This window comes from Aotus nancymaae, unplaced genomic scaffold, assembly GCF_030222135.1.
Source record: "Aotus nancymaae isolate 86718 unplaced genomic scaffold, 86718_ANA_hifiasm-v0.15.2.pri h1tg000010l, whole genome shotgun sequence".
NCBI classification, from domain to species: domain Eukaryota; kingdom Metazoa; phylum Chordata; class Mammalia; order Primates; family Aotidae; genus Aotus; species Aotus nancymaae.
The window spans coordinates 25,417,705-25,430,789 of NW_026988421.1; the positions used below are offsets into that span (position 1 = coordinate 25,417,705).

Genomic DNA, 13,085 nt, shown 5'->3' on the forward strand with positions numbered 1-13,085 from the left:
CTAAAGAACAGAATAAAACAGTATGCAGCATAGCACTAAACAGTACAGCTAAGAAGAACCAATTGATTAATGAGATCATACACATTATCTTCCGAGTCTGACCCTGCCCCACCTTCTTACCCATCTTCCCATCAAACTCTTAACTGAACACTCCTAGTCAACCTTTTCGACCCTCTTTATCTTTGTATATGTAATTCCTAAGGCTTGAAGCATTCCACTTTTTCCTGTTTGCTAGTTTCCTTCTTATCCTTCTGTAATATCTAGGTCATAGAAGGCCAACGGTGATTCCCCAATCTTTGGGGCCATGACCTGTTGGTAACTATAAAAAGAGGCTACAAAAGAGCAGGGATATTTGTCCATTTTTTTGTTTGATTTTGGCCAATATGAATTTAGAACAGTACTAGGACATTTCAGGAATCAAATATTTATTGGGTTTAATGAATTCCAATTACATTAAAAGAAATTGCGGGCAGGCACGGGGCTCATGTCTGTAATCCCAGCACTTTGGGAGGCCAAGGTGAGTGGATCACCTGAGGTCAGGAGTTCAAGACCAGCCTGGCCAACATAGTCAAACCCTGTTTCTACTAAAAATACAAAAAAAAAAAAAAAAAAAAAAAATTAGCTGGGCATGGTGGCGGGTGCCTGTAATCCCAGCTGCTCGGGAGGCTGAGGCAGGAGAACTGCTTAAACCCAGGAGGCAGAGGTTGCAGTGAGCCAAGATCCTGCCACTGCACTCCAGCCTGGGCAACAGAATGAGACTCAGTCTCAAAAAAAAAAAAAAAAAAGGGAAAAAAAAGAAAAGAAAAGCAATTGTACTAATTATCCCATTGTATTACATGATTGCATTGCATCTATCTTTGCGGGAAGACTGTGAGCCCATAACTGATGCTACAGTGTGGAGTGCAGAGAGTAGCCCTAAGTGCTCAACAGATTCCTGTGGAGTAAATGCAACTAGAATCATGCATTGCTACATAGAAAGGGGGAAGTTGAGATCAGTCTTGATATCGGCATGTTTAAATGAAATTGGAAGGAAGGAAGGAGAAAGAGACATTTCTGCCAAGTAAATATTTTGGCCAAGCCTCTTGATTAACTACTGGAGATCTCTCAGCCTGACAGTTCATATGGACTCAGTGTTGTGCCAGCTTGTAATAGCCCATGAGAGCTCACAGTTAACATTTCAGAAATGTTGCAAGCTAATTAATGGTTGTTAAACAAAGCCACTATTAAAAATGAAATTGCATGAAATTTCAATTATATAAATTATATTACAAAGGTTATACTTAAAACATACATTCATGATTACCATATTTTATTATTATATATAATTATACTATATTATATACAAAATATTCTATCATCCTATTGTCCATGCTGTTGAGGTGCTTTATATCTATGTATCTGTACGGTGGGAATATTATATAATATTGTGCTACTACCTCTCTCTCCCCAATTCTGCCTTCACTGATGTCAGGTTAGTAACTTGAAATCTGCCATGATGGGAATATGTATGATGACCAGTAGATACAACTAATCAGGGATTATTAATTTGTTTGTTCCCAGAGAGCCAGCAGTTAAATATTTACCAGCATACCACCGAATCTCTTATCTCTCTCTTTTTTTTTTTTTTTTTTTGAGACAGAGTCTCACTCTGTCACCCAGACTGGAGTGCAGTGATGCAATCTCAGCTCACTGCAACCTCCACTTCCCAGGTTCTAGCGATTCTCCTGTCTCAGCCTCTCGAGTAGTTGGGATTACAGGCGCTCACCACCATACCCAGCTAATTTTTGTACTTTTAGTAGAGACAGGGTTTTGCCATGTTGGCCAGGCTGGTCTTGAACTCCTGACCTCAAATGATCTGCTCACCTCTTCTTCCCAAAGTGCTGGGATTACAGGTGTGAGCTCTGTGCCTGGCCTGAATCACTTATTTCTAAGCATTATTTATCTGTGGAAATATTGGGCTGTGGTGTGTCCTTACTACTTCTCAAAAATTGTCCAGTTGCTTTCTGAGGTAAATCTATTGAATTACCTACTAATCCTAAGAATTACTGGTAATCTATGAAGGAAAGGTGCTCTCTCTTAAGCAACTTTAGGAATGAAAGAAACATCCTATGCTCTTTGCTAAATGTAACTGTGTTTAGCAGTTCTGTTCAGCTCTGCTACCTGCTAGCAATGCAGTAATTTTGAAAGGTGCACCAGGCATGCTGCTTTGCCCCAAAGAGTAAAAGAATTTCATTAATATTTAACAACATTAGTGGAAACTGGCTGCCTCCAAGCTCTAGACTTCTTTATTAATTTCTGCTAAATGTATATTAAAATATCACAGCCCAACCTCCTTCCCAGCTCCGAAGTCTACATGATTTAGACAAACAAGCAGCTCCAGCTGCTGCTCCAGCTTCCTGGGGAAAGGTGTTTTTCTGCTGAATTGTGAGGTTTGGACAGAATGCATCAGAAAGTTTGATTTGCCTCAGGGAAGTATGTTGCTGCAGATTCTGCAAACACACACGAAGCTTCCTTCAATAAATAAGTCACCTCTATGTCTTTCTCAACTATAACAGTTTCAGAACTTCTAAAAGTTTAGGGACAACTTTTTCATTTTTGGGAACATGTATGTCTTCCAAATCCTATCCAGGGAAAAGGCTTAGATTCTAAAGGAGGGGTAGCCAGGACAGTTCAGGAAAAAAACAAAATTTCTGCATGCCAAAATAAGAAGAGATACTTTTATTCTTGGGGCCAATCTCCTAAGTTGGTAGACTGGAAAAGAAAAGCAAAAATAGGAGAAACGACTTTGCCAAAGATTGTACACAGCTGACAGTGGCAGAGGTGATAATGGAGAATCCTGATCCTTGTTGAGCATTAGTACAATCCCATGGGGCACCCACTGGATCATCAAGGAGGGTCTCTGGTCTCCAGGAATGACATTCTGAGACTCTTGGAGCCAACCAAGAAGTCATGGTCTCTTTCAGACAAGCTGCAGGGGTGCTCAGACCATGCACAGCACATCACAGCCTCCCTGATTCCCATTTCTCCATCCTCCCATCTGCCACTTGACATTCCAGTGCCAGTGATCTACAGGCACGCTGTTCCAATTTAGCAGGGAGGACAGCATGGTAGGTTTGGGATTAGGCAGATAAAGGTTCTTGGTAGGCGTGGAGTGAGCACTAAACAAACAGAAGCAGGCCCAACAACAACAACAACAAAAAACAACGGATTAATCATTAACATCATCATTTAGCTAAGACATAAGCCCAAATACAGCCATAAAGAAAAATTACAATTATATCCAAACCATTTCAGAAATTGTGTGGAAAACCCAACAATCATTGCTCAAATACTTCTCCTAATCTTAATTCCTGTCCATCTGCCTTGTCCCTTTACTCACCAAAAACCTTCTTATATATCTGTTATCTTAAGGTTTATGTTTTCTTTCTGTTTTCTCAGTCTCTTATCCATTTCTTTGAAGTACTGCCTATTTTTCTTTTCTTCCTCAGCAGGAAGTCTACATAGTGCCACCACCACCTCCTGCAGGAAGCTTTCCATAATTATTTCAGTCCTCAGTGATAACTTTTTCTGTGTATTCTGTGTATCTATAGCACTTACAGTCACAACCAGTGCTGTTCAACAGAACTTTCTATGATAATAGAAATATTTTATATTAACATCGTGTAATATGGTAGCCCCTAACTAGTGCAATGGAGAAATGACATTTTTTATTTTACTTCATTTTAATGTGAATAACCACATGGGAGTATGATAGCTCTGGACCATAAAATTCAGCATTTAATTATGCTGATTATTTTCTGCTATGCCTTTAGTGCAATAACTCTTTTGTATACATTGTTTATCCTCTCACTTGTCCACTGAAGAAACACATGCTTGCTTTTGCTCCCTAGTCAGAATACTGAAGCTTATTCTGGAGAGCCACTAGATTAATGTACTTCAGATACATCTGAATGTATGTGCTGTGACACCCCAAAATCTCTTCCCTTCTGTCTTCTACATCACCACTCAATAAATTTGCTTTGTAGATCTGGCGCCATACTGGACATGGAAGGTAGCAACTAATACAAACTAACACTCAGGACTCTGAAGTCAGAATAATATTATCCTGAGTAAGTTACTTCTCTGTGTTCCATTTCTTTATTTGTAAGATGTCTATAGTAACAGACTCTCTTTCCAGGAGTTCATTGAGAAAATTAAGTAAGATAATTCATCTCAAAGACTTGGTAGAACATCTGGTTACATAGTAAGTGTTCAGTGAAAGTTTTTGTTGAGTGAGAAGTTAGGTAAATGAGTGAAAGAAAAGAATTACTTTTCTTTCAGAATAATCTCTGGTTCAACCTGGTTTTTCACTGAACCAGTGAATTCAGGTGTCCTGGAGGGCTACTCCCTCTCAAGAGCCCTCGTGTGACTTTAGAGGAGCCTCCTTGTGCCCCCTTTCTGACTATCTGCTCATCTCTGACAACCTTTACTCTCAATAAGAACTTTTTCCTGGTTCTTCTCTAGTGCCATGACGGAGTTGCTGCAAAGTGGCTCTCTAGAGTATGCTTGAGGCTGGGGGATTTATGAGGCTCTACAGCTGAAACATCAATCTTTATGCAGAATTCATACTTATTACTGATGCTCACTGTGGAGAAAGTTGTGGAAGTGAATGTTTTGCTACAAATAAATGCTTCTGAGAATCTAGAAAACTTCCTCTTTTCTTGCAGAAGAGGGAGAGGTAGAAAATACCTTCCCTTTGTGAATCCGGGTTGCACCCCTCAATTCTTCCATCAATGTGAGGACATTTAATCCATCCTCCTCAGCCTTTCCTATCCCTTCCAAATGGATTAAACTAGGTGATACTCTCTCTCTGCTGTCTCTGAGACTTAAATTTTTCCTGTCCCAATCAAATGAATCTGCTCCAACTTGGCCTAGGAAAACCTCTAAATGGATTGTGCACGATAATCACTGGTACTAACTGCACTGGGCATCTCAGATGTCTTGGCTAATGATACTTCCTGCTGGAGAGGACCACTGAGAAGGAGACAAGGCTATATGTCATATGCTGATTTCTAGCATTAGCATTAAAGACCAGCAAACAGATAAACTGTAGATGATGGAAAAACTGTGTATTTCAAACAATCGCTATGCTTATTGAGGTTGACTTAAAAACAAGCAGACAATTTCAAATATTCAGTCTCATTGTCCCCCCAAAAATCACTGTAAATAATTCAGAAATTTCAGTAATCAAAAATGACTTCTCCCCTACTTGGTAGTAGTGAAAAAACTTTATAGGCCATATGATTTTTGTTGGTGTTCTGAGATTATGACCATGAACCCAGCATCAAACCTTGTCTACTTCTCTACTCTACTCAACTCAATTCAAGTGATTCTCTTATCTTCTTTTTAATATGAGGTGTGATTGGCTACAGAAACACAAATAAACACTACCTTATATATCAAAAACAATTCTATAAAATCTTCTTGGACACCATACACCTATTAGTATTCTAGTACCAGTGGTCAAAACTACTTCATCTGAAATTGTTTTAGTGTTAAGGAAACATTCTGTTATATTTTCATCAACAGCAGTAAACCCAAGTCATTTGGGGATGAGTTTTAATTTTAGAGTAACTAAACTTGGAAACTCTATTTTTTTCTGAAGCAAAGTGAACCTAAAATAATAAAGACTTGTTTGATTTCTTGAGAAATGGCAGGGTGTAGAGGAGAGAACATGGAATTTATCTAGATCTGCACTTGAACCCCAGCTTATGCTCTCCCAGGGATGTAATCTTGATCAAGTAACCTATATCCAAGATGTTTCTTCTCATTAAAGTGGTGATAATAACGATTCTGACGTTGCAGGGTTGTGGATCCACATGGTACCTCTACCAATGCAAGTGTGAAAACTACAGAAGGCCTTGTAAAGGCTCCTCCTCGCCTCCCCTACCATGCTTATAGATGGATTCTGATAGCACTCCCTAAGAAGGGTTCAGAAATACTTTGAGCAATGCCATCAGTATTGAAGTAAATGGATAACACATCAAGATACTACTCTGAAAACATAGCTTATTTGGATGTATAAGCTTTCATTTACTTGCAAAAAATACCACAGGGATCACTTAACCCTAGGCTCTAAGAACAACAGCAGCAGCAGCAGCATAACTAGCATATGTTGTATTTCTATGTTGTACATCAGGAGGATAAATGCCTTATCTATGTTAATGATTATATTAATATATTAATTCATTTATTCTTAAGACCCAAATGAGGTAGATGTTATGTATCTTTATTTTGCAGCTGTAGAGATGAAGTCACAAACATTAAGAAAACTTCCCCCAAGGTCAAAAACTGTGACTGTCAGTGCTAGAATATTTGCCCAGACTAGTAAATGTTAATGGAACAGTTCTTGTTTCTTATCACTTGTGAGGCTACCCAACAATGGGTGAGGATCTATTATGGCTCAGAGAGACACAGGAGAATATGTATCATGACAAATTCAAAGACAGTGTGCCTCAATGGAGTTAATCTGCAGAAGGACATAAGGAAGCCTGAAATCAATATTCTGAATATTCAGGTTGAGATCAACATGTCACAAGCCATAATTTTGAATGGCCTACTGCACTCATTGCTATCACTATTTTTGCTTAATTGTAATTAATAATTGAAAATATTTTTCACAATGTGAAAATATACTTTGTTCCCAAGGGCTCAAAATGGTCACAGAAGGGACCCTGCCAGTCAAATTTAAATTCCATCTCATTTGAATGAATTTCACTGAAGCCATGCTTTCCCAGGTATGAGTGCAAGGATAAAGAACAGGTGGAGAGCAGTCACCGTCACTCCTCTGGCTTCCAGTTATATTTCTAGTAGAAAGTGGGAAACAAAGGATAGTTTCTAGTACAAATCAAGCTAAAAAACCAGATGGATGAAATGAGGCTGGAAGGAGTGAGGCTGCCACGCAGGGGCAGCTGCTCTGTGCCCACTTGGACTTACTTTGACTATTCGATGCCAGAGAAGCCCAAATGCAACTCGATCATTGCCCTGCCCCTCCCAAGTTTATAGGCCAATGTCCAAGCCCTTAGTTTTGTCTTTTAACAAAGACAAAGCTGGGATGGGCTACCAAAACAATCAAATTGAACTTTAGCTTTCTATTGTGATGCAGAGGAAGAATTCATCCAGCTGGGATCAGAGTGCTATGTACCCCTTCCCAGAATCGGGGAGGTTTTTGACCCTCCTAAAAGGAACAATGTTCAGAAACATGCTACAACTATTTATTGAATGTTTACTATAGGCCAGGCACTGTAGATTCAAAAACAAGGAAAGTCTAAAACTCCTGCAATCACAGCACTTACATTCTACTGGAAAAAGACACGTGATAGTAGAACAATCAAAAACATATTCATTTTGTATGGCAACTAATACTAAAGAGACAATAAAACAGGAATGTGCTAGACTGTGCAGAGACAATAAAACAGGAATGTGCTAGACAGTGTATAGGTGAGATTCAGTGGTCTCAGAAGGCATTTCTGAGAAGCTAATTTTTTTTGCTGAGACATAAGGCCATAGTAAGATCTGGAAGAAATTCTTTCATTTTCTGCTCCCTCTGCTAGGAATGAGCCAGGATTAATAAAGGTGCAGGAGATGGTAATGTGGTTGCAATACAGTGAATGAGGTAAGAACAGTAAGGAATTTAGACATAAAGGTAGTACAGGGCCAAATCACCTACAAGTGATAAGAAACAAGAACTGTTCCATTAACATTTACTAGTCTGGGCAAAAATTCTAGCACTGACAGTCACAGTTTTTGACCTTGGGGGAAGTTTTCTTAATGTTTGTGACTTCATCTCTACAGCCTCCCGAGTAGCTGTGATTACAGGTGCCCACCACCACGCCCAGCTAATTTTTGTATTTTTAGTAGAGATAGGGTTTCACCATGTTGGTCGGGCTGGCCTCAAACTGCCGACCTCAGGTGATTCACCCACCTCGGTCTCCCAAAGTGCTGGGATTACAAGCATGAGCCAGGTTTGAGTTTTTAAAATATCATCTCAGTTGCTGTGAGGAGAATGAATTTTAAGTGACAAGGGTAGATGGGGAAGAGAGTTAGATTCCTGGAGTGATACAGACAGCTGTGAGATGGAAAGAAGTACTTTGAGTTAGAATGTGTTTTGGGGGTAGAAACTGCAAGGACTCGCAGATGGCCTGGATAAAGGAGAAACCAAGCCCTTCTGAAATCTTAATTTCAGCAACCGTGTGGATAGCTGTGTGTTTTATTGAAGTTGGAAAAACTGGGCAAGGGCCCTCTTCCAATGAGGGGGATTCAAGAAAAGCTTTGCTTTGGCTGCTTTAAGTTTGATATCCCTGCTAGTGAATCAAGAGGAGATGAATCCTCAATAGATAATCAGACACAAATGTGTCCAACCAAGAGAAGGGGGAGGCCAGGGCTAGAGGTAAATATTTAGAAATTTGGGAGTATTTGTCTATAGGTGAGATTTGAATTTTATTAAGTGAGATCTCAAGTTGTTCTCTGATGCTGTTATCAGGGGGAGAAAAAGGAAATGATAAGAAAGGGCTCACCTGGAAGGGCACAATGAGAGTGCATGTGGCTGGAGGTAACAGCAAGGCAGTAGCTCTCTAACCCCTGTCAGTTCCCAGCTTAACTTCTTCAGTACTTTCCAATACAACTGCCCACAGCAGGTGAGAAGAAGCCCCCTGGAGAGGCTGCTCTGATAGAGCAGTGATCCTCTCTGTGAAAATGTCTCAGCCTGTCCTCCTTCCAGGGGTACAGACTTCCCCATCTGGCCTAGTAACTGGGATGGTTGGGCCCACAGGCCAGCAGATACACCTCCTATCTCAGGGTCATGCCTTCCTCTCTTAACTTCATCTTCACCCCACCTCACAGACAGGTGAACACCTGGTTGGAATTGGTAATGATATGCCAAATGACTCACCACTCGAAGTCCCAGTTGGCGCAGACACAGGGTTCTGACACCACCGATCCTGAGTGGTCTCGGCCCAGGGCACACTGAGCTCCTGGCTTACGTTTCTTGAATATTTTCCTTTCTCCCATGACACAAGGCTCTCCCTTAGAGAGAAATTCCATAGTGAAAGAGACAGAAAAACAAAAAGGTGGTGAGATAAACCGGTTGTCAACAAGAAGCATTAGCCTGTTCATTCTCATTTGGTTACTTTATGTAGCAGTCTCATTCTCAGTAATGATCCGGGAGTTTCGAGAATAAAAGTGCTAATCTTTTACTACCACATAAAAGGAACGTTATGTGAGGTTGGCCCACTTCTACCCTCCACCCACCCAAGTCAGCGATGTCTACGTCATCCTATTTCTGCTCCACCTCCATAGGGAATGTAAGGACTCCAGGCATCCTTACATACCACCAGCCATTTGCCCAAATGGCTTCAGTAGCAATTCTGGAAAGGAGCCCATTTGAGGCACATTTTTTACATCATCCTCAGAGGAAAACTGAAGTTGACCCAAAATATTCCCTCTCTATGAAAAACAACCATGCCCAAATCCTAATTCCTAATCAAGGACAAAGAAAGGAGAAGTTGATACAAATTACAAGGACCCCGTGGTTCTGAAGAATGCAGAAGCCTGCCTATTTTGCACAGCAGTAAATATCTACCATTGCTAGACCTACCCACCTTGACACCCTTTCTCAGTGGCCCTGTTCCCAGTGCTCTGGGGCCCTTACTTCAGGCTAGTCTGAGAAATGCTCTCGCTCTGCACACTGTCAGATAAAATGAGCAACTCTTGGAGGCCTCCTAGCTGTAAAAAGCTCATTTCTCCATGGATAGAGCTAAAATGCCAAGTTACCATCATCATCACATCTCCCTCAGGCAGCTCAGTGACCTCAATGAGTAGACAGGATCCTAGGGTGTGAGATGGTTCCTAAATATCATCCAGCCCTGCTGGACTTGAGTGTGTTTCACCCTTTTCTCCAAATCCACACCTGCATCCTCAGAGGGTCCACTACCTTCCTCCCCCAAATAGGAAGGCTCAGATAAAACTCAATCGAGATTGCAGCAGCTCCTCCTCCTAGAAGCCAGCACTCTACCTCCCTGGGGTATACCTGATTGAGCAGGTGCCAGGTCTGATAGTCCTCCTTGGTGCAACGCCGGCTGAAGATAGATTTGTAGTCCACTTTCACCAATTGCCATTCGGAGCGGAGGCTGAAGTGGCCAAAAACTCTAAGTATTTAGGGGAGGAGTGGGAGAAACAAGTGGAGAAGGTCCCATAGTCAGTCACTAATGCACAGAAACTGGGAAGGAGATAGAGATTCACTACAGCCTGAACTTTAGTTGTTCTTCCAAAGTGAGCTCCTTGAGAGCCACTGAGGAGAAAGCCCACTATCCATACAACTCAACCACTCAACCAACTGGCATGTCATTCACAGTGGGTTTTAAATCAACCATTTTTTATATTGCAAAAGTAACATATGTACATTACAGGAAGAATTTAAAATATAGAAAGCACAGAAAAGAAAAAAATATGGGACCTGTAGTCCCAAACTCACCACCCATATAAAACCATTGTTCAGATTTAGATACCCAGCCTTCTCATTTCTCCTTAATGCAAGCACTGGTATTTTATCTACCCATGTCCACTGACAGGGTCTTCATTTCCTCATCTGTAAAGTGGATTGTACATATATGTGTTGGGGTAGAAGGAGTGAATTTGCTTATTTAAAGTACAACTTTGCCAACTGCAGAGTCCCAGCTGAATTTAAGTGTGTTAGTTGAAATTCCCACTGTTTAACACACACGAATACCTACCCTCCTTCTCCGTCCCTAAAAAAAAAAAAAAAAAAAAATCCCAGCAGACTCATAAAAGGAACTCATATTTGTGTATAGTAAAAAAGCACACCATCTGTGTGACTTAGATAATCAATACTGACCTTTTCAAAGCCCAGCAGTTGATTGCCCTATAAATATGGATGATCAATCCTTTCTAGAAAAATAGAAGAAAAAAAAAGACTGATCATCCATACTCTACTCGGGTGGCATGTCTTGCAATTACAATGCAAGGCATCTATCATAGTGATGTAAAGGGGAGACCAATCATGCTGTGAACTTAAAACAACTGAAATCTTTCAAGGAATTGGAATGGCTTCCATTTCAGCAAGACTTAATCACACTACCAGCCCCGGATTCTCCTCTGCCCAAGTTCAGATACTGTTATGGTGACACCTACAAGATTAACTCTCTTCCTGGGTCATTTTCTTATGCTTTCTAAAGGATAAGGATGCTTGCGGGAAAGGTAGAGACTGACAAAACTTGTGAAATGAGGAAGATATAGAGTTGTTTTTGTAGATCATCCAATTTACATCTCAGGATCGATTTTGAATGTGCTTCAGGTAAAAGTTAAATAAAACCTTTTAGAGGCTTATCTAAAAGAAAATTAAGCAGACGTTGAAAGAGAGACAGGATCTCTCCTTTAGTAAAATTACATGGGTTTTTTATGGATCTAAGCTCAGCATGGGATAGGAGAAGCTCTGAGCCTAGAATATCCAACACATGTGGCTGACACTGGAGCAAAGCAAACTTAACACTCTCTCCCTGAGTTCTCTCTGTTCTCTTCTGTTCTTGCTAAATCCAGTGGTTTCCAAATCCAATTAATCAATGCCAGGTCATCCACTGAGGTATTTCCATCTCTTAGCTCTGCATTCATTTTACACAGAGGTCACCAGTCAGTCCATTTTAAATCTTTAACAAAACAGCTCTCTCTTACCAAACATTTTTGCTTGTTTGAAGAGAGGACAGTTAAACTGATAAGCTCATCAAGGGGAGGGGAGTAAAACAGAAAAAAACAGTGGGAAGAGACCTTGACAGATATCTTCCTATTTCTCTACCCAGCATTCAAAACTCTCCCGCATTCAGATGCCACTTCCAGCCGTAAGTCTTCCCTGATTGGAATACTCCTAGTGCAGGGTGCTAATGATGCTAAACCAAATATTTCTGTTCACTCCAAACAGTTTAAATATACTTCCTGGATCACAAAAGACATCATGTCAGATTAACCACATTCCTTTCTATGAAAAGATTACTAGGCAGACAGAAGAGGAAAATGTGAAGTCCATGATTTACCTGGATACCAGCATGGCACTTGAACAGGGTCTGTCATAGGAATCTTGACAAAAAGATTGAGAAAATATGAGCCAGGTACTTGGTAAAATTATGTGGCTGAATAGTACCTAATTAAGACATTAAAATAAACCAGGAAGGAGGTGTGAGTAGTGTGCTAAAAGATACTGTTATCTGCTCTTTCTTGTTCATCATTCTTATTAATGACTTGAAGACATGAAAATAATGGTCATCATTGGAAATTGAATTTTTTGATGACACAAAGCTGGAGGAAGCACTCAATATGCTCAATGGCAGAAGCAAGACCCAATAAGTTTGTGACAGACTAAAGAGATAGGCTCAACTTAATAAGGTGTGATGTAATCCAGAGAAATGTTAGCTAAATCCTCTTCCTGGTAATTACATAAGTCTTGGATAAAAGAAATGGGGCTTGGTACTTTTCAGGTTCAATAATAATAATAAATAATAATAATGGCAGCTTAAGAGTTTCCATGCACAATATGATCAATTTAAGTGAACACTTCAGGGAGATGTAAAATATTTAGGATGATCTTAAAATGCAGTAACAGAATTATATATATTATCTAGAACAAAAGAGGCAGTAACCTGGTCTTTTCCACATTAAGCAGATCACTAAGAAAATTGTGGTTGCTTTTGGCTGTTACAATTCGAGAAGGATACAGACTGAGAGTCTGAATCTATAGTACCTGTTTGGGCTTTGGTAGAGGTGGTGAAGTTTGAATATGCTTAAATTATAAACAAACAAAAATGTGCTTACTGGCACATATGTATTTATCTATGAATACAAATCACATATGTTTTATCAGATTATTCAAAGGGGCTCATAGTTCCTAAAGTTTAAGGACCACTGAAGAAGAGAGTGACTAAGATGGTGCACTGCATTGAATGGTGACCTCCAATAAGATATGACCACTTCCTATTCCCTGGAACTATGAATGTGACCTTCTGTGGGAAAAGCTTCTTTGCATTTGTCAAGGGTCTTGAGTT

The 13,085-nt window shown here is 40.2% G+C and overlaps 1 protein-coding gene across 1 annotated transcript in view; it reads right to left on the minus strand.

Moving 5' to 3' along the window:
- The window catches only part of SORCS3 (sortilin related VPS10 domain containing receptor 3), a 612,970-nt gene that overhangs the window by 55,015 nt on the left and 544,870 nt on the right, over window positions 1-13,085 (minus strand). The window contains exons 15-16 of the mRNA XM_012450168.3: window positions 10,067-10,184; window positions 8,930-9,063 (exon numbers count right to left, since the gene is read on the minus strand). Of these exons, the coding sequence (XP_012305591.2) occupies window positions 8,930-9,063; window positions 10,067-10,184 (252 nt within the window). The remainder of the gene's footprint in view (window positions 1-8,929; window positions 9,064-10,066; window positions 10,185-13,085) is intronic.